The sequence below is a fragment of the Tachypleus tridentatus genome, chromosome 13, assembly GCF_004210375.1.
Source record: "Tachypleus tridentatus isolate NWPU-2018 chromosome 13, ASM421037v1, whole genome shotgun sequence".
Classification (NCBI taxonomy): domain Eukaryota; kingdom Metazoa; phylum Arthropoda; class Merostomata; order Xiphosura; family Limulidae; genus Tachypleus; species Tachypleus tridentatus.
In genome coordinates, this window is record NC_134837.1 from 61,505,026 (window position 1) to 61,528,287 (window position 23,262).

General features: G+C 30.9%; 2 protein-coding genes across 9 annotated transcripts in view; one reads left to right on the forward strand and one right to left on the reverse strand.

Moving 5' to 3' along the window:
- Nucleotides 1-4,373, forward strand: part of LOC143237842 (uncharacterized) — a 26,675-nt gene extending 22,302 nt beyond the window's left edge. For 2 of the 4 annotated variants that reach the window (XR_013020290.1, XM_076477507.1), the window contains 2 exons: nt 1,527-1,691; nt 3,143-4,373. Coding sequence is in view for 3 of the 4 variants with exons in the window: in XM_076477507.1 (XP_076333622.1) it covers nt 1,527-1,649 (123 nt within the window). In the remaining variant the exon portion in view is untranslated. Of the gene's footprint in view, nt 1-1,526; nt 1,963-3,142 lie in introns of those variants that run through there. The other 2 variants (XM_076477506.1, XM_076477508.1) reach the window with 1 other exon arrangement.
- Nucleotides 3,314-23,262, reverse strand: part of LOC143237843 (nuclear distribution protein nudE homolog 1-like) — a 27,475-nt gene continuing 7,526 nt past the window's right edge. For 3 of the 5 annotated variants that reach the window (XM_076477512.1, XM_076477510.1, XM_076477513.1), the window contains exons 2-10: nt 20,876-21,296; nt 18,758-18,911; nt 12,313-12,461; nt 11,249-11,294; nt 9,465-9,555; nt 8,870-9,031; nt 6,907-6,995; nt 6,336-6,430; nt 3,314-4,851 (exon numbers count right to left, since the gene is read on the reverse strand). In XM_076477512.1, coding sequence (XP_076333627.1) covers nt 4,779-4,851; nt 6,336-6,430; nt 6,907-6,995; nt 8,870-9,031; nt 9,465-9,555; nt 11,249-11,294; nt 12,313-12,461; nt 18,758-18,911; nt 20,876-20,958 — 942 coding nt within the window. In that variant the 5' untranslated portion in view covers nt 20,959-21,296 and the 3' untranslated portion in view covers nt 3,314-4,778. Of the gene's footprint in view, nt 4,852-6,335; nt 6,431-6,906; nt 6,996-8,869; nt 9,032-9,464; nt 9,556-11,248; nt 11,295-12,312; nt 12,462-18,757; nt 18,912-20,875; nt 21,321-21,918; nt 21,993-23,262 lie in introns of those variants that run through there. The other 2 variants (XM_076477514.1, XM_076477511.1) reach the window with 2 other exon arrangements.

Genomic DNA, 23,262 nt, shown 5'->3' on the forward strand with positions numbered 1-23,262 from the left:
GTGAAGTAGAAATAAAACTGTCCGTCATCAACATGTAGGAATGAGCATGGATAAACAATGGACCAAGTAAATGTTTTCTTCCTGAAAGGCTAGAATGAATCAAATGTGAAAGCGCCAAAAATGACATTAAGGAAACAAATTTTCTCTGTGATTGATCAATCAGGAAAAGGGCACCAGAATTAGGAAATACTTCTGTTCCATTTGACAACCGTAAGATATCCACCAAACACAAGGTCATGACGTAACCATCCTATGAAACTATTTATACATTTTGTGAGTGGTTGAGTTATAAAAAGCAACCCCAAATGATCTTAACATGATTTGGAATATTTCAAACTGGAATTTAGTAGATACAAACAATCTTGTATGTATGAATATATAACCTGGAAGTTTATCCTTGCTCTAGAGTGTTTACAAAGATTGATATTAAACAATTTGGAGCCTTACCACGCCATTACAGACCATACTGCCACATCCAGTCACGTTCTATCTGGAAATCATGAATATTCACAGTAACTTTACAGCATTGTATATATTGCAAAATGCTTCATCTCAAAGCATCTAAAAATTGTCATAATTTTCCTAGTCACGAAGAAGAGTTTTCCCAATATCTGCTTCAATTGTAGGATCACCTTGAAATCCATATGCATTACGTGTCTATTGAAATGGAACAGCATGAATGCTTGTTTTATTCTCCTGCTGTTTGAGGTTTAGAATGGTTGAGCTACATGTATGGGAAAGTGACCTGTGTACATACGACTTTTGTTGCTTTTCCACTCAGTGTTCCTTTTTGATTTTGTTGCCTGGGCCACGTGGAAAACCTGTGTTTTGAATTTTCGTTTGTAGCAGGATACTACACTTTAATCATCATCTACTGCTGGGGTACAACTCATTGCAGGTCTTTTTTTTTTGATAATCCAAAGTTGGTCCATTTTCCTTTTACTGCTGCTATTAATTACCAGAAATATTCCTTTCTTGGAAATTTGAACACGTCTTTATAATACAAATGTTTGAATACTTCACATCAAAAAAAGGTTGTTACATATTCATTCTCAAAAGTGATTAATTTTTGGTTGCAGCATGCTAATTATAAAATGCCACACAATGTCAAAATATAGTTGAGGTAATTTCTGTTTCATTGTCACTTTATATAAAGTATAGAAGTGATAAGACTAAAGAGAAGGCAGCTAGCCAACACTACCCACTGACCATTGCACTTAAAATGCACTATGGTATAGTTTGTTTACCTAGTATTATCTCATTCACGAGTAGCATTATCTTGTTTTACAGATTACTTTGAATATACTGGGGAATGAGATTACATCACATTCACTTTGTGGATGTTGAACGATACTTGAATTGCCCTCTTAGTCATCTAACAATGAACCCAACATAAATGCACTCACATATTATTTATCATTATTCATAAATAACACGTGAATGGATTTACATTTATAACAAACAAGCTGCAATGGTTTTTATGTATTACTATAACAGAATTACTTCCTATAATTTCTCAATCACAGGTTCCAACTCTTATGCAGATGTTAGGGCCCGACGTTGAAAAGTTTGGTGGAAAGTCTGAAAGAGTTGATCAACTAGTTGAGCAAATCAAGTTCAAGTTGTCTATAACAGCATCTGCAAGTTGAATAAATATTAACAGATGGAAATACCCAACTTTCTTTCTAATGGTGAGAGAACCCTGTAAGGACATTTACTATAAATGAATCTTGAAGCTAGGTTGTCTAAATACATCCAATGTCTGGTACCCCGCTGTGTCTACCTATAATGCTGAGGGGTTTAAAGCACACTTATCATTGCTAACAGTTTTCTTTTTGGAATACACTTAAACTTTTTTCAACAAATACTTTGTTTTTTCAATATTCATTATAATATGCTGTTCTTTCAAGTGTATTTAACTCGTGTAATGTGATTTTTTTAGAAAATTAAACAAGCATGAAACACCTGGAGTCTTCCCTCAAAAATATTTACAACACTTTTGAAACCAGTTGTGGCATACACAACACAGTAGAAAATGTCAAAGAAAGAGCAACTGCCACAGTAATTCTTAAAAGTATGAGCTTAAGAATGTTGTGAAACATATTCAATGAATGACTGCAAATACTGAGTTCCTTGTTAATATCAGCTTTATAAGCTATGCTGCTAGCAAGAAAAATGTTCAAACATATAGAACATAATAAAAAGTTAAGTCAATTAAAGAACGGTACTTTTAAAATTTTCACTTGTTTGATTTAATGGATTTACCATTAACCAAATAATTTCCTCATCAGAATAAGTGTCCCAAGTGCATAAGTTTATAGTAGGTGTACAAAGTTCTCATCAACCAGTAGTACCCAACCATCCAGGAAACAAGTTTTCCTATCTTAAATGACTGCATTGAAAGATACTTAAAAAAGTCACTGACTATCATCATTGAACCCCATTAATTCTGCTCTCTTTGTCTTAGGTTTTACACTAGTTTTGTCTTATATATGTTCTCTCAGTTATTTTATCACAAAAAACTTGCTGTCTTCTTAATCCATTTTCTTCTGTATCTTCATAATTGAACCCTAGAACGCCAGTATGGGGTCACTATGACCCCAGAGAAGTAAACATATTTACTAAACTAACAATGTTAGCACTTTAGGGTTAAGTGCCTTATCACAAGTTTGTTCGTTTTCTGTATATTTGTATGGTAATATATATTAACTTTATCCTCCTGTATATTTGTCATGTAATCTGTAGTTTTCTGCTTGTCCCTTACCTTCCTTATGAGAGAAATGTTTTCCTCCTATTTCTACATGTTTATCACTTATAAACCCTGTTATTTTTATCTTTCTCTTAGTAATTCTCACATCACCCATGTGTATTATTAGTCCAATGGTTGCCATATGTGTGTGTATGAAAATGTGGTGTTGTTTACTACTTATTTAGTCATTGAATTTTTTAAAAAAATATTCATTATGACTAGATATTGTGGACAATTTAAGGTAGTTTACCTAGATAATGAAAATCAACTAAAACTTAATATGCAGCACAACTGAGCCAAGTCTTAAATATTGTATCAGAGTAATTGAATATATTTTTCTGTGCAACATTTGAACTTTCCAACTAAAGTTATTCAAATATCTATTGTTTTTAGGGGACAACGGGAAATGAAACAAAAGTTACAATGTGTACGTGGTTTTGTAAGCCTAACCACAAAAGCCAGTTTGTTTCCGACAGTTAATTTAGATATTCATATCATAAACTTGTGTAATAATTATTCATAAATGAATAGATTTTTGTGAAATCAGTTAACAGAAAATTGATATTTCAAATAAGAGAAATTTATTTATTTATTTTTACACATAATCTGAGTTATATTTAGATCTAACTTAATCATTTAACTATTGGAAAAGTTTTATATTTTATCGAACTGTATTACACATACAATAACAACCACTTATTTGAATCTATCAAACATGTAATTAGTTACTTTTCAGGCTGAGAGATAAGATCCAATCCAACTACATGTCTACATTCTTCTGGTTTGTTACACTAGACAAAAGTTGTTTAAAGCAATACATATAATAAACTAATTTACAAATCACATTTATTCTATCATTAAACCATTTTCATTTTAATTGATCTACTAATATAATGGAAATATTTAAACTAATTCAACACAACTTGGGGTCACAACAATACAAATTTGAGAGATACTTTTTAAACAAATTTTTAATCAATGGCACTGTTAACATAAAAATCACAGGAAATACTTAGTTCTTTTTCAAATTCCAAGTGACCTTTTACACTTTAAACACACAATTTACTCTACCATGAACAGAATTACATTAGCTCAGATCAGTATAACCTAAATTAGTCTTAAAGTAAGGTACTGTTCTTTTATCATTAAAAACAAATACATCCAAACTAAAGCTAATATAGTATCAATAAATTTTATTATAATTTAACAAAATCACTAAAAATTATTAATTTGGTCATCCATAATTGTAAATCAGTTTCACATTTACTAGTTGATTTGTGAGTAAATTTTTTCTAAAATTTTATTAGCAAACTACACTACAAATAGTGTCATTATTTAATATGCATAAATAAATTGAAGATATATTTTTAATTATTTGTTTAGTTTATACTGATCATTTTAGTTTCTATCTATCAGCAGTTTGGCATACTTCTAAATGTCTTACTCAAGATGGAGTTAATAGTGAATCTAAAACTTCACTCAGCATGAATTTAGAGTTAACATCCTAGAACTGGTTTTAATGTTTCTCTTTTATAACAAAATTTTCAAACAGGATTTCTTCCTGGAGACATTATTAAGTGATTGGTTACTGCTTGCAAGAAGCAAATAAAAAGATCAACCCAGAGTTGTCTCCTTACATGTTGAAATTCTTACTTTGCCAGAAAGAATTTATTAAGCAATACACACTTTTTGCACACTGAAAATTAATGAAAGTTAATGTGTCTGTCACAAACAATCAACTAATATCATTTTTAAAAAAGGTGTATGATTATCTTTTGTTTATTTCATTTTCTTAAATTATATTTCAAAACATGTGTAACACACTGAACTGTAGCTACATACGAATACGTACAATTAATATCAGTTCTGTACACAGCTTTACAGGCAATCTAGCAATGACAAAGAATAAATGTACTCTGAGAGTTTGGAATTCAAGCTACACCTGTTGTGAATGGAGAGAACAAAGCTTACCACAGTCAAACATACATAAAACTGTGCTAAAAGAAGTTAAATGATGTAAGCATTATAATTATGATGCTATAAGATGGATACAGTCTGAATGACCTGATAAGGACGATCCTCTGGTCAGCTGTTGCACCTTCCTAAAAAAAAAACAAAGAATTTATTAATTGATATTATGCAATAATTTCTGAAACAATAAATAAAAGGTAATATTGCATTCCTGTGTGCAAAAATATTTACATAGTACACACATCTTGCTCTTAATGTAATCTTCTCACTTACCTTACTTGATGAGAAATGTGTATTAAATAAGTATCATTAAATGATGAGTGGAATTCAAAATTTATTTTAAAACTAAAATTGTATCTCAAAATGAAACCCTATTATTTATAAAAAAAACAACAAAAAGTTTTACATCAGTATATAAAAACAAAACAAACTAAGCCTAACTGAAATAGTTAAAAAAGGGATGGGTTTAGTACTTTCTAAAACTTCATACATTTAAAATCATTTTCAAAAACGTTTATTCTTCATCTCACAAATAAACTAGACCATCTTTATATTTTAAGTTTAGGTAAAGAAATATAATTTTGTTGTTATTGTATACTTATGATAAGTTATTCATTTATAATTAATTTTTTTACCAGCTGGTGACACATTTACATATAAAGTCTATGTTTAGATTTTTTATAACACAATAAACTTATAACATCTGAACTATGAAATTTTCAATCACAAACTTTAATACAAAGTTATTAATTTACTTCTAGGAGTCAGTAAAACTATTATAAGTTGCCTTGATGTGAAAAGGAACTTGTTTTAATTACTTAAACACCAGAAACTGAAATCTAATAAATAGATAATCTGTATAACAGAATTTACATAAAATGATACATTTTATGATTAATGACCAGTATGGTTTAAATGTGTTTAAGATACTACACACATTTTGTCCAATGTTCCTGGTGTTTTCTTTAGGCCTGTGAAAGTGAAGTTATTTCATACATATTATCCTTATTACCCTCCCACAAATTAATGTTTATGAATCACAAGTAATTTTGCTCTAAGGGGTATGCCAGGTGACTACACTAGATTGTTCCTACTTCAAAAAACAGGTATAACACCAAACTTATAAAACAAATTTAGAATAATAATAGCTATTATTTATTTAGAAATGTATATATCTTCTTGTTAAATTTTGGTCTCTAATTATTTTCTGTTAATATTTTCCTAAACACAAAAATAAGATACTTAGTAAACTATAAACAATACACACACACAATACCTAAGCCTTCTTTTATGAAATAAATTTATAAAATTCAATGTCAGTGAGCTTAATCAGAAATTCTTAACAAACTAATCTTCCATAATTTAAAACTAGCAAGACTTGTGCACTACATAGCATTATTATAATACCAGTGAAAATTAATTATGAACAAATAACAAATGACTGAGGTTTTGGCTACTATGGGTAAATACCCTATAAAGTTATTATTTTTAATAACATTTCCTAGACCTTTATGGATAAAATTTGATACAGAAATGCAACTTTGAGGGGCAAACATTTCTTCTCTCATAAATCTCATGATGTAATTAACTTTTATAATTTTATTACTATACTTACGATGGTGAAGTAGGGCTAAAACAGTTCTCATTATCAAGTATTGGTAGTGGTTCTCTGACCAAAGTACGACAAGATGCCAACTTTAACTCCAGGGCCTAGAAGTGAGAGAGACACAGTTCCCCCAGAAATAAATTTTCATTTTGTTAAAGACAATAAACTTGCAAAAATGTTATTAACAAGATCTGCACTGTTAACTCAGCTGTACCTCAAAATATCAAAATCAAAATGTTCAAATCCTTATTTTTTTTCTAAATTTGTTATTTTTGCTCTTTGTCTCTATTACCAAAAACATATAATCAATAAAAAAATTTTGCAGAATTATGACAAACCTATGGAAATATTTCTTACTACAAACAGTACAATTCTTCTTAGACAAAGATTGAGGTGTTTAAAACAATGCCTTTTTCAAATATATCTTTGGAAAAAAAAAACTTCATACAAGAGTTAAAAAAAGAAAATTTGTAATAAAGAAAACAAAACAAAACATGTTTGCCAGGTGAAAATAATAATCTTATTATTAGGTCATATGTATGTATCTATGCATAAAAACAGAACAGAGATAGGAACTTACCCCAACTTTTCTCAGCAAATCTCCAACAATGTTAAGAGCAGATATTCTAGCTGAAGGAGTCAGTGGAGTATGACCAGTAGATTGCAAAACTGCAAGAGAGAGGGAAGAAGGTGAGAAAGAAACAGTTATCTGAACAGCTGAGGTACAAAACATATATACATATGTGAATGGTAAAAAAAACTACAGCCTTACCTTATGACTGAAGTTTTGTTTTGTTTGTTTGTTATTATGCTCAAAGCTACAATATGAGCTATCCATGCTGCACCAACATCGGTCTCGAAACCCAATTATTACTGTTATAAGCATTCAAACTTAGTACTAAGCCATGGGGTAGGGGAATACACACACATGTAAATAAATTGGTTCATAAGTAATTTAAATAAATGTACACAGACCTGACCTGTAATACTGAAATTGAACAAGCCAACATGAATAATAAAAACTAAAAAATGTAGTTCATGCCCATACTATAGATGTGACTTTTTATAATATATATACAATTGTATATTAAAAATAAACAAGCTTAATATACAATTTCTTTTTTTAGACACATTGTGCTATTACATCAGATGTAATAAACACAAAAAAACTGACATTTTTTTGGCACAATGAAAGGTAAGATCATTATCATACTAGCTTTGATAATGCAGTTGCCATCATCACTGTAAACACTAGTCCCAATGATGGTAATTCTGTTGCCAAAACTAATTGGCTGTAACCCAAAACATTTACCTTTGTTGTGCCAAAAAATATCATTTCTTTGTTTGAGTATTCTCAAACCCTTCTACATATTCAGGAACATTATTATTTTTTTTTATATTTATGGACAGACTTTACGAACAATATATTAATAGAAAAGTTGTATTTTGCATCCTAAGATGAAAAAACATCAAGAGAGTAAATGTTATTTTTGAGAACTGTTTTTATCAATTGGTAATATTTGGAGGAATCAATGTAGGTGATAAGTCTTTAAAATATGTAAATTTGCACACCTAATGAAAGTGTGGCCTTTAATTACATTTTCACATCTACGAAGTGCGTTATGTGCTACTACTTTAAATGAATGGTAGATAAATTAACATATTACGAGGTCAAAGGTTTTCCTTCCAACAAAAATGTGAGAAAACATGATTGACATGAATGCAACTGCTAATTGTATTTCAACAACAAAGAGAACTATTTTAAATTTGGATCAAAATATTTAATTATTAAAAAAATAGAGGGTGTAAATGAAACAGGTTGAGGTCTTAAAATAATACAGTCATTCACTGTAAAGGAATATATATATAAATACAAATTTCAGACTTCTGGTAGATAATCAGCAAAATGCTACTAATTCTACATGTGCTATAAACAAAAGGAATCTACACTGTATGAGAAGATTAATAAGGGTCAATAAGTGTGATTATCTATATTCTTCACTTGTTGCTAAGGTGGCCAGCCAGATATCAACTAAGAAACTTCTTGAATAAGTCACAAAACCTAAACTAACATGGAAGTGTTGGAAAATCATTAGTCTCTCACCAGAGTGATAAAATTGAAAGTATTTTTGCTTTTTTTAAATGTTTAGTGAAAAGAAACTGATATTTTAAGCTTTAGTTATAGAACAGAAAGACAAAAGAAACTCTCCTATTTTATATATAGAACTTGAAAAGAATGTTCAGCAATTCATATTTGTTCAACATATTCAAAGCTCTCAGACACTAAACCATGAGTTGTCCTCAACAACTGCAAAGAAAAGCTATCAAGTTTACCATTTATGTTTATCACTACTTGATTTTTCCGGTCAAAAAACAAAACAAAACATATTTCAAACAGTACTTTTAGTACTGTCCCAGTTATGCATTAAGTTGTGGCTTGTACAGCAAAGCAATTAATCTGACATTTGAAGGTAATTATGAAACAAGAAATGAAATACAAACAAGTTTCACTGACAAAAAAAAACACCAAAAAAACGTCTTACCTTTCATTGGTGATGTTGTCTGTGTTTCATTTTCTGTTGTCAGTTTATTGGAATCAACCTCTATGATGGTTTTCTTTACCTTTCTGTCATTATCAAAGCAGATAGTGTCATTATTAATCTGTTTATTCAAATTCTGATGAATCAGTAGTTCTTGTCGAAGATCTAGAAAAGATAGTTATTAACATATTGCTTTATCCTCTTCTTTTAACTCACAATTATAAAAATGTCAGATAAGGGACTGCAAATTTTCAAAACAGAGCTCATTTAAGAGAGAACTGTACCATGGTTCCTCAATAAAAATAAAGGGGCATATCTATGTAACCACCATAGCTCCAAGAGGAAAGAACCTAAAAAAATCTGAAATTTTGCATCCACACTAAGAGGACCCTAAGGATGTGCACCTGAGTATTACTACTTACTTTAATATTATTGCATTAAAAAAAAACATACAACCACATTGGAGTTATTAAAAAAAATTTAATGTAAAAAATAGAGAATGACATGTCACAATATTAAGTACTGATAACAGTATGAAAATGGATCCAAGCAAGACAGAAATAATACACCTAGAGTTCAAATCACAATTTATACAAACCTCGTGCTTCATCCTTCAGACGTTGAACCATGGCTGCCAAAGTTTCCTTCTCATCTAGCTCACTTTCTAGGAAAGCATTTCTCTCAATAGCCTAGTACAAAACAACAGTTTTATTAAATTTCAAAATGAAAGACATTATTCAAAATATTGAGTATCCTGTATAATTCTTCCAACTCTCAGAAAGGACTACAACATGTGTCAAAACCTATACTTTATTATCCATGGGTAAAAGAATTCACTCTACTGAGATGGGACAGCAGTCAAAGGCCATGTCATTTGTATGTCAATAAGTTTAGTATCAAATTGTAGATTGTAATTCAAATGTTATTATTATACACTATTTAATTTCTTAATTTCAAAGTGAATAGATATAAAAAATATATTGATTTTTGTGTGTTACGTAGTATGTTAAATGCAGATTTGGTTAAAATTAGAAGTTTGTGATGTTCAAAGTTTAGTTCCTTACAAATTACAAACTAAATTACTGATGATGGCAAGCTAGAATGCAAAATAAGAAGAGGCCATACTTTCTATTTTCTGAGAGATTAATATCTTCATCTAATCAATCAAGGTAGCCCTTGCTCAACTTTCAATTTTTGAAAATTCCTGTTTACATACACCTACTTTCCTTGATGACATACATATTTCATTGAAAACTCAGAACATCCATCTAACAGTTTACATAGCAAACTCTTTCTTTTCACACACAGTAACTTTTGCACTTGTGGTAATGATTACTGGCAGTTAGTGACATCCCACACAGTAACCAGCCTACTTGTGGGAATGATTGCCAGCAGTTAATGACATCCCACACAGTAACTAGCCTACTTGTGGGAATGATTACTGGTGGTTAGTGACATCCCACACAGTAACTAGCCTATATATGCAAAAACGGCTCGTTTGGGTTGAGAAAATATTTTACATAGAAGAGACCAAACAAGCGTTTGGCGATGACAAAAGACCAAACGTTGTTCTTTTGTCATCATATATATTTCTACAAGTGGGTTTTCTCGACATCACTGAGTAAACTAGATTATGGTGGTTAGTGACACCCCACACAATGTCTAGCCTACTCAGTCTTAGTTAGGATAAATTCAAGATGGCATTTTTAATGTAGAACTAAATCTTTATTGCATGAAAGCACATGTAAACCCAAGTGTAAGGAGACAGAACAGTACCAACTCTCACTTTTTTACAAAACAAGTGTGTAATACATTAAAATTATTTTAGTACTGTTATTATCATTCTTATATATATACTCTACTAATTTTCACTAAACAGCATTGGCTTGTTTAACAAGTTAATAAAGAATTGCTAGAGCTATCTAGTATTGTATGTGATTATGGTGGTTAACAAAATAGTGAGGTCCAGCAAAAGCAAAAAAAGGAATTTCTTTTACAACTCCTAAAAAGAATAAAAGATTTTTATTAAAACAATATAAAATAATATTCTACTTTCTGAAATATATGACAAGTCAAAGTAATTTAGCAAACTGAGCAGCATCTATCACATTCATTATAAAACTTGGTTACAGGTTGGAAAATACTGTTTAATGAATACAAAACTTTATTGGAAAAAGAATGTATGTATATAAATACAAAATAACAAATGCATGCTCAGCAGTAGCCAATACAGGAAGTTAGAACAACACTAAGTAGTAGTTAAAAGGTGAAATCAAAATGTATTAAAAAAAAACTGCTGTTTTATTACAACGTGTGCAAGTAATCCCACAGGAATTACATACTACAAAAGATTGATAAAATTTGAATAAAAAATTTACTTACGAAATTAAGCTTGGTTTCAAAATCTTCTAAAGATGAGACAGTTGCTCTGAAAATGAAGATTTTTAAAACTTAAAAAAATAATGATGAAGGAATATATACACTTTTAAAGGTTTCTTAAAATTGAAATACATGCAGCCAAAATCTACACTGAATTTTTTTAATACAAATCTGATGAAGTGGATCCCACTTTTTAAAAAAAACAACAACCTGAAGTTGGCTTGAATGTGTAGTGAAAAAACTTTATTACAAATATACAATGTTATGTCATCTTTAAGTGCTATTTTATTAGACTGTGATTTGTTGTGTCATCTTTCATAATGTAGTTTTTCAATTGTTCCAACAAACTCACTCTTCAATCACACGCAAGTTTTGTAAACTCTCACTTGAGCTATATGCCAATGCTAGCAAAATATCAGGAAATGGACATGAGGAGATCATGGTGCCAACTCATTTTATGAGTTGCCAATTGGCTGACAAGCTGGTTAGTCTCTCATCATTTGCCCTCTGCAATGTAGTTTTGCCAGCATGGTTACTAATACTGTGACAAAGATGGATGTTCACAGGTGGTTATAATAAAAATCATGTAAACTGCCAATTTTGTTTTCCACATTCCTCTTAATTTGTTTACAATACAAACCTTAGACCTGTTGGTTTCTTATACTTTACCAGCTTTTGACATTTAGACTGCAGCTATAAATAATGAAATACTTTAACAGGGTATATATATATATATATATAATTAGTAACATTTAATAAATGAAATAATTATATGTAAATGTAACATTTAATAAATGAAATAATTATATATATGTATAATTAGTAACATTTAATAAATGAAATAATTATATATATGTATAATTAGTAACATTTAATAAATGAAATAATTATCCCATCGTTCAAGTTAACTTTAAGAAAATAATGTTGTTGCTAGCAACAGTAGTCCCAAATTTAATAAAAAAATTAGCAGTTATTTTCTACTACCTTCAAAAGTTAATGTTTAGGCCCATTTACTGGCATGTAAACTAATATACTATTTATTTTACCATCAAACAAGTTCCACTTACCTCTTTCCTCGTTCAAGATCGTCATTAGCCTGTTCAATCTTTCGAATATATTTCATGAGATCTTCCTTTTCAGTTTTGAGAGTGGACACTTCTTGTTGAAGGTTACTAACCTGTCTATAACCCTCTTGATGACTTATGTCCAACTTCTCCTGATTATGAAAATACATGAATAACTTTTGTTATTTACTGCTGAAATGCAGATATTGAAAATATCATATTTTAATCAACATTGACAATAATAACAAAAGTTACAATGTAACAGATAGACTTATTTATATACAGTCTTCTGGAGATATTTAATAATGTTGTTCCTTACCCAAGATCTCCAAGCAGATAGTTCATGAAAAACAAAGGTTTCTGTTTAAATATCAGGGTTTAATTCAAATAAGATTTTAATTTAAAATGAAGCTAATAACTCCTTTATTATCAGTTATATATTTGTACGTAAACAGAAAGTACGTGGTAAAAATACATCCAATCTAGACACTTTAAACATATTTAAGTATGCAGCAAGCATCACTATCACTTATAATTCCCTACCAATCACACTCAACGTTAATTTCAATTGAAACTGTATATGACAGAACACATTTTCCACATTAAAATGAGGTTCTAATTAGTTTCCCCCCTACTACAAGTTCATCTGCAACATGTGAATGGCATGTTAAACGTCTATCTATTAGTGTTTACAAATATATTATGAAATGGTAGACATCAGTTTATAAAACATAACAATCCTATAAAACCATTTTTCAATACATTTGTATCAAAATTTATTAATCAAAGAGGGTCAGTAGCCTGGAATAATATTTCAACCTTGATTTCATAATGTAAATAAACAGTATAAAATGTCAAAAATGTAATTTTATAAACACTACAAATCAAAATAATGATGAACCACCAAACACTTATCACTAAGTGGAATGGAAACATCATGAAGATAACTATGTTATTCATCCCATAATAACACAAACATGTCCCTTTTTTAGCTCTGAGTGGCTTGTCATAAATAAAGACTAAGTAATAGCATATACTCTACTTCAGAAACAAATTCTGCAATTTACATAAATATATAAAAATATTTTAAAATCTGGGTCATTAATTCTTAGCACAATATAATCTTCTAGTGTTATAGAACTCATGCTGGGAAGGTTGGTGAAGATAAGTGTACTGATTGGTTTGATTTGTTTTGTATTTTGTGTAAAGCTACACGAGGGCTATCTGCTCTAGCCATCCCTAATTTAGCAGTGTAAGACTACAGGGAAGGCAGCTAGTCATCCCTACCTACCGTCAACTCTTGGGCTACTCTTTTACCAATGAATAATGGGATTAACCGTAATATTATAACGCCCCCACGGCTGAAAGAGCGAGCATGTTTGGTGCGACAGCGATTCAAACCCGCGACCCTCAGATTGCGAGTCGAGTGCTTTAACTACATGTATTGACACCATAACCCGTAAGATAATAATAATTTTGAATACCCATTTCCTTAATATTTGGGCCAATATTCAACATTTAGACCCGACCCTAGAAGCATCGACATGTTCCACTTTTATATGTGACCTACATTAGCGATATGAGGAAAAGCGTAGGTTCCTGTCGTTGACCAGCGAGGAAAGCGTCTCCCAGATGGCTAAATAAATGAGTTGTTAATGTTTTTACGATTGTTTGTATTGTAATCCAATTCCAAATTTATCTCCGAATAACTGGATCAAAATAAATTTAGTAATCGCGAACTAGAAGATATTGAATAACAGAAAAAGTTAACGAAAAAATAAGCAAACACTGAAAGAAAGACAAAAAACACGAAAGATGTCAAAATCCCAAAAAAAATTAGAAAGGAAAAATTAAGCCTTAAGGACAAATACTCAATTAGTACAATAACATTAAATAGATTAAGCAGGATATTACCCCCACCCTTCCAATGTGAACCAACGTCCTATTTCGTTTAAAAGTCTAACAGTCTAACCTATTTGTATGCGCGGTTACTTTTGGAAAGCGACAGCCAGTACGTCCTTTACTGTAATGCTAAGTAGCAAAAAAATCTATCCAGCCCCGGGGTTGAAGGCAGCATGTTAAACATCTGGATTAAACTTATCACCGTGGGCTTAATTTGTCACGCCCTAATGATATTGACCTTGTAAGTACCGCCTGTGTCAAATGAAACACACAAGATCCAGGTTGTGTTAACCGTTTATCGAACCTTCACAGAAACACTGGCCCTTCCAACCATTATCTATTTTCACTGAATTCAGATACATGACGGACGTTGTATTCTGGATATATAATCAATAATATTTCTACATTTTCTGATTTTAATATTATTTTACTATATATAAACAACTATTTATGATGTAATTTGTTATTAATATGTCTAAAAATATATTTTTATGTGAAATACGACAAAATACAAGTACAAAGACTAACCAACAACTGGCATGTCAGATTTCTTTCAAATTACAAGATATATTTTACTATTAAAAACAGGAATTGATAACATTATACCCCGATGAATGCATCGTTTTCCTAAGTTAAAAAAAGTCTAAAAATAACATACTGGATCAATTTAATTAAACTGTAAAGTGATAGTTTTGAGTTTTCATAACTTTTAATCAGAGGTGTAATACTAAAAATCTGTAAAAACAACCACAAATCTTATTCCGTTTATACACTATATTTTCTTCACAACCAAACTTTATGAACGTTACAATATATTCTGTGCATTTATTAACCCCGTGTCCGCTGAGAGATTTCTTTCTGCCAGACCACCCAAAACACACTACGTCACCCCCTCGTCCGTGACTGCTCCGGCTCGAGAGCAGGTGTTAGTGTCAAAATGGTGAAATATTTTTGTCATACCCTACATAATTACTGGAACACAAATTTGACTAAAACTCTTAACAAATTACACTTTACATTATTTGCTTCTACACGCTAATAAATTATATTATGTGTTTAAAACGTAGACATCTTAGAAAGCTTCTTATTTACATAATACATAAAGAATGTCGATTTTAAAAAAAGTTTAGTATTGGTAGGGCAAATGTATAAAGTTTTATAAAAACCAAAGCTATTAATGTACAAGTAGTAAAAAATATAAAATGTTTTTGTTTTTTTGAGCAAAGCCACACTGGGCTATCGGCTGTGTCCACCGAAGGGAATTGAACCTTTAATTTTAGCGTTATAAATCCATAGACTTACCGCTGTCCCAGCGGAAAACTCATGATTAAATAATATGACATGCGTGATTCTTTTTGTTGTTTTGTACGATACTGAGTTTGTTTTCTGTCTTCTCGTTACTTATTCAGTTGAGGGTTTAACATGTATTTAAGCTTACTAGCAGCATAAGTAGTCTCAAATAATTAGTATGTCGTATATTTTCTTTATTTAAAATGGTTCACAAAAACGAAAATTACGTTTTGAATATAAATTTTTTACACTGATGTCGTGTGTTTGATACATCTTGGCAGGGATCCAACTCTATAGAATTTAGTACCATAACAATGCTTATAATTATCTTTCTTTAATATAAATTTGACAACAGTATTCATACAAACACGTTCTTACACGTTCTATCGAAAAGTTATACAAAATATCACAAATGATGAACTAACAGAACAAGGGTAAAAAAACAAAACTCTGAAAGGACAAATAACCAAAATGTGAACACTATTTTCTTGCTCATTCGGTACAAGTACCGAACTGATATCACTAGTATCAAAATAAGGGTCAAAAACAATTAAAACAACTTCAATTCACTGCTAAAACGTATTTTTGTAACATTTCTCTACCACTGTTTGACATTATTTTGATGCACGTTTAAATAGTGTTATTCACCTGTGATAACAATACAAAATACGTTCTGACGTTGCTACCCCTATGCCATGCTTTCCAAATCCCATTACGTGAGAAGTTTGAGAACAGTACGGAATGAATTCTCGTTAGTACTCGCACCATACCAGGATGATGATCTCAATACTTCGTTGGAAAAATTGTCCAGGTGAAGCTGTGTCTTGCTGACATCCAATCAAAACTGAAAAACTTCATTGCATAAGGATTCATTCACAATAGCCTGATGGCATCTTTAACTCAAACTGTCTTTTCTTTATGACTCTCTGGAGGCTTAACTAACAATTAGAGCTTTAATCTGCAGCAATTATAAATCCCTTAGAAAAACTTTCGCAGGAACTTACAGTTCCACTTATGAAGTAATGTACCATTGGCATGACAATAATAAAATGGCCAAAAGTTTTGTAGATATCAAAATTTATATATTGTTTGTTCAATGTGATGACACACTTCCTTTCGTCACAAGCCCTCGTAGTCCACATCTGCCCTCACTTCGTATGAACTATCTTCATTGCTATTTCAAAAGAGGTTCTTACTTTTGCTGAAATGACTTGTTAACATTTAGTTACTTTCTGTTACAAGTTTAACTATTGCTACTCTACAGTCACCACATGAAAGTTAGGTCATGGAATAGCCCCCTTTTTTTTCCTTATAAAAAACACATTTTTCTACGTTTTACCGATATAATTTGCAAATGACATCAAAATTTAGGATTGCTTTACAAAACTTTGTCACAAAGTTATTCTACGATAACAAGAGCGTTCAAAGTGCAGCACCTTAGAATAACTTTGTGACAAAGTTTTGTAAAGCAATCCTAAATTTTTGATGTATTTTGCAAGTCTACAAATACACTCCACCTAAACTGCTACAAGTGGTTAGAAATCTTTTAATGTGTGAAGTCTCAAGCTTTAGTGATACGTAGTAGCAACGTGAGTAGCACTGCTAATTGTTACTGTAGATGTCAAACAATTTTTATTACAGAATTCATTTGACATATTAATGAAAATAATTCAGCAAGAATATATACCTCCCTTCTCGTGACTGAGGATTCACTATTTTTGTCCAACTACACAAGACAACACGTTCAAACAAAAGGGTACATCACCGTACATCCCGCTCTTGCTAATGCCATAATGACGAGGTTATTTTTTTTTATACAAACTACATAAACAATGGCTCAAAACCATTAAAACTATTTTCTCTCTCTTTGTAGAAGATTCACGTTAATCTCTTATAGAAAAGTACGTCTCACTACGTTATATCCTACAATTAATGACTTGTTTTAATTCATAGTTTAGTTCACAAACTTACTGCACAAATAGTTGTTTTTACCTTTTACAACACGAAATTACAAACAAAACGGATGAAAAGTAATTTTCTGAGCAAAAAAGGAACAGGGGACTTGTCATCGATAATTTTAGGGTTAATATTTCAAAGTGAAACCAATACTTTCGTAATACTATAGCTAATTCCCTGTATCAGTTGTTCTTTCAGTTACTAAAATATCAAATAATATAAACCTAAAGACCAGTAAAGAATTCTAAATTGAAAACGTGGGGAGTTTTCTTACGACAAATAGGTGTGCTTTGAAAAGTTATATTCCCTGGCTTAAGACTTACTAGCAGAAACGTCACCCCACGGACAATTGATTGTGGTAAGTAATTACTAACCTACTACATAGAAAATGTTAACATTTTGTGAAAAAAATATTTGGTCTAGGAAAAGTGTTCGAAATGTGCTGATATAAATGGTAATGTTCTTATATATTAAAATTTGTACCATTTATTGAGAAAATAGTTTAAGAACTCAATTTTTAATGCCATATTTACAAATTACGTAAATAAAGATATAACAAAACCCTCACGTACACTCGTAGTGAAAATTGTGTGAGGAAAGTACTTTTATTCAAAACTGTGTTCTGTGATAAAGAAACAGTTGTTGCACATTCCGGTTGTCTTTTTAATTTCTGAATCTTGAACACTCAAAGTGTGAAAATTACGGAGTTCTGTTTGTGGGCATTCAATAGATGACAATTATTTCGATCACGTACATGGGTAACTACATATACACAATCTAAGTCCATTATATTATTGTGTAATGATTAGACTTACTTTGTTGCAAATATCCATGTATATATTTGTCAATGTCTGGTTGGCTATTGAAATATTTTTAAGTTAATTTCACTATAATACGCAATTCAACAAAAGAACGAACTATATTATGAACACCTAGGACTGAGTTAACCATAAATAACTACTAGAATATGTAGCAGGTAAGTCAACATTGTGTGACGTACTTGATACAACTACTTCTCGAACACCTTTGAACTATGTGTAATAAAAACAGTGTTAATAAGTGTATTTTCACACGTAGTATGGTCTAAACCTTCTCAAAGATTTTCTCACTCTATCGATGTTACCATATTATAACTATGTAGATCGTTATTACTTGATTTAAAAACAAAACATTTTTAGGAGTAGCTCGCTTTCTATGAAAGTACCAGATTCAATCCCGGAAATGACAAATGCATGGTATTCGAGTTGCAACATTTAGGGGCTGACCAGTAAAACTTTTAACGAGTTTTGAAATAACTCACTTTAATGCTGTCATATTCCATTTGTAATCGTGTGTTGATAGACCTCAATTCCCGGCTCTGTGTTTCCATTTGTTCAAGTTGGGCCTCGAGTTCAACTTCCAGCTCTCGACTACTTTCTTGGAACTCTTCTAATTCCTGCTGGCTCTCCTGCCATCTAAAGGACGTTTTAATCATTGCATATACGAATCTATGTACTATTTTTGCATAATTAATCTTTTCTATACTTTCCAATAAAATATAAAAAGGCTAATAAAATACAAGTTAAATAATTATCATTTACACATTGAGATCTAAACTCCCATTAAAAATCATTTGTCATTATGTTCACATCAAAAACAGATATTGTTTTTCTTTGTCATTGTAAACCTCCAGGACTTAATAAACACTATATGTACATTCATTCCCACACGACATAACACTAATCTTTCGATATGAAAATTTTACTCATAGCATTAAAATAGTGTTAACTGGCTTAAACTACCTGATTGTTCAGACAAAACATCTATACCTACTTCCCATACTTCAAAATCAGCTTAATATTTCGACCTGCCTCTCTCCATCAAAGCCAGAATGATAATTCACTGTTTTTTTTTTATTCTAGTACAGTTCGATAGTTCGGCCAACTTCTTTCTGATGTCAGTACGACATTTTGACATGTTTTTTGCTGGTCGCAAGACACGAGAAAACCAACCACTGCAAATTTACACGTCGCGTGTAACCCATCCAACCAAATTTTAGAAAAAAGTTACGGGTACCGACTGCATCAGACCCATCCCTAATTACATCAAGGTTTACTGTAGACCATTTACTGTATTTATTCTGAAGGTTCTTTCTTTGCCAGGGTCTGCAGTTTTGAAAATTTACCATTATATGGTTAACACACACAGCATTGTAATTCACTTCCTCTGATAAAATCTAGTAGCAAGATAAAGATATCAGCTGGCAACAAAGTATAACCAATTTTATTTGATGACATATATTGATGAGACAAAAGCATCGCTGACAGCATCCTGCAAAGAAGCTTAATCTATTTCGCTTGATGAAACCTGTTGGTGAAATAAAGGCTTTCTTGATCTACAAACTGAAACAGGTTTGTGAAATAAAAGCTTTATCGACAGCAACCTACGACAAAGTGAAACCTACTTCCCTAGATGGAACCTGCTGGTGAGATAAAAGCTTTGTTGACAGTAAACTACAGCGAAGCGAAATCTACTTTGACAGATGGGACATTTTGGTGAAATAAAAGCTTTGTTGACAGCAATATAAAACTAGGTGAAACCTACTTCACTAGATGGAAACTGACAATAAGAGAAAGGCTTTGTTGACAGCAGCCTACAAGGGAGAGTGCTTGAAACACTTTTATATACTTTTCCTACTAAAAATCCGCACGGGTAATTTAAACATAAAATAGAGACCATTTCGTAGGCTATTTAGAAAGTTTCATTAAACTCTTTCAAAAATCTTTTTATGCTTACTCGTCGTACACGTTGTTTATAACATACAAAAAATTAACAGAATAATTTATCACGTAGCTTACATAAACAACGTAAAGTTGGTAATGGACACGCATCGACAGATACCAAACATTACAAGTAGCTAACACAGATGATGTAAAGTTGACATTTAGGGCTGTTTCGATAATGAAATTGAATACTTTCGTAATTAAAATGGATAACATAAAGGCGACATTTTCACATTTCTCAATAATAAAACAAAGCATTAAACTAATTAAAAACAATTTACATAACACTGAAAAATACGTTTCGATACATAAATGAGCAAACCAGATCCCTTTCAACAAAAATCTATAACCACTAGATGTTTTCTTGAAAAACAGCTTATATTAGAAGAACACACTATATATCAACATTAATATTTTTAACATTTCGCCTAACACATAAACTCAGGATATTTTCAGATCTGTTTTTAACTTCACCATGTTTTGTTTTTAAACAAACAGATAAGGTACTATGATATTTAAATAATGTTTAATGTTGCTACTTCCATTTTAAAACAGGATTTCAAATATTTGAAAAAATTACTTCAAAAATTGATTACAACATGTTTCACACACACACAATTATTTTTTTTATAAATACAGATTATAATATATCTTACTTTTTCTTATATTCTGCAGCTAAACTCTTGAAATACTGTATCTCTTCTTCTGTTGATTCGAAAGTAGGAATGTCTTCGTTCATTGTTAATGAGCCGGTGTTAGTTTCTTACTAGTTGTAATAACTTATTGTTTGTGATTTACCGAATTTATAACAACAAAACACAGGGACTATGTTGTTAACTTTCAGACTTTCATCAAATCTAATACTGCATAACGCATGGCAATAATTACTATTAATATTAGACGTAAATAAAATATTACAGATTGTCTATCGTGTCGAAAACGAAACGTCGTGTAAGATACTGCGACTCTGGACGATTTCTCGAAGATTTCGAATCGTTGATAACATAGAACTGGTCGACTGTTTATATAAAAAAAACAAAAAAAACAGGATTTGTTCGGCAGGTGTCGTTCCTGGTTCTGCAGGTAAAATATCAAGGTAAACTGATGATAATAAATATAGATTACAAACTACGAAACATACAAGAAAATTTGGGACGGCCAATCACCTTCCATTCACCAGTTAACGTGGTTAATGTCCTTATGGGGACTACTATATAGTTATAATAACAAATTATATACTTTAAAATTAAACCATTACACAATTATTAAATCATGAAGGCGATTTTCATAATTTGAGATATTAAATAAAGATAAAATGATTCAATTATTTTAAAAAATAACTCGAATCATAACAACAGCTTTTGTTTTCTCTTCCATACATACACACAACCAAAAGTTGATCCTTTTAGATCCATTTTATGTACCCTATTTATTGAAATGCATCATTATTTTTTAAAATAAATGTACCTGATAAAACCAACAGTGTAAAAAGCAGTAGTGTTAAAATTTTCTTAACCATTGTCAAATACATTAATACAATTTTAGCATATAACACTACCAGAATTATGATTTTTAGAAATTATGCTTCACCCAAATTACAGTTAAAAAGATATTTTATACCTGTCAACAAGTCTAAGAGGTTACTGTAGTCAGTATTTTACGATTTAATCATGCATTAAATATATAGAGGATTGAGTACTCAAGTCATGATAACCACAGCTGACAAAGTTGTAGTGGAATTATGTGAATCAGAGCTGCACTTGGGAAACTGGTCACTTCTGAAAAATATATGCAAGTCCACTTCAACCCAACCTATTCATACACCAGATACCATGCTATTTAACAGATAGGGATATCTTTTATACTTAATAACTGGAAAATAAAGGAATGTGGATCAGCTTTGGGTACCAGGACCATCCAAAAAGAGATGTGTAGCAATCGATAATCAGGCATGGTGGGCAGTGTGCAGAACCTTTTCACAGGTAAGATTCCATTAACAAAAAAGTTCAATAGCAAATCATCCACGTATTCCAAGATGTGATACACAACAGAATAATCTCGATCTTGTAAAAATCATATCTATACAAGTTGTTACCATGACATATATATATATATCGTTTCATGTCTCAAACAACTAGAATATGAAATAGGTATTCATATTATTCAATATAAATATATCATGCTCAATTCACCAAATATAATGCTACTAGATTTCTAGTCAATCAAATTAGGTGTGCTTTAGATATGAAAGCCTTATACAGTGGAAACTTTTGCAATGGAATCTGTACTGCAGAACTTTAGTCAAGATGCACACACATCAGAGAGAGCATGCCTAGACATGGCAACATGGACTGTAAAGTTGTGGTGAGGTTTCAAAATCATTTTAATAATTTATTCAACCTCTATAATTTAATGAACCTTGGCAGACTCAACACAGCTAGCAGGCTTATGTATTATATTTTCCACAGGAAGAGGTGATACTAATCGTACTTCAGATTTGGTTTTACAATGTTTAATTTTCTGTTGGGTATTACAAAGGGTAAAATAAAATATTTGCCCTTTATTCTGAATATCAACAAAGACTATACCATGTGAATTTTTTTTTCAAATAAAAGGATAAAGGCTTCTGATAACAACAGAAATAAGACAATCACAGCTTATAGTTTATATTTAGATATACTATTTTCAACAACTATAAAATTAAAAAACTGAAGAAAGATTCTTGTTTTAAACTAAAACTATAGTAGTCTACACTATCTCACACACAACAACATAAACAAGTAATGGTACAATCACCAATAATATTTAAAAATAAACAGGTTGGCATTAAGACTATTCAGGTTACCCCTACAAAAGCTAGCCTATCATATCAATACTATACATTTACTGAAGACCTATATTCCAGCTATGTATGATGTTTCAGGCAGGTTAAAGAATAACCTTAATGGGTTGAATGAGATTTTGTCACTTTACTTTTTCTTTATGTTGCACATAGTTAAACATGAAAGACTTCCTGACAGAAATTCCTAGCTCAAATCATGTA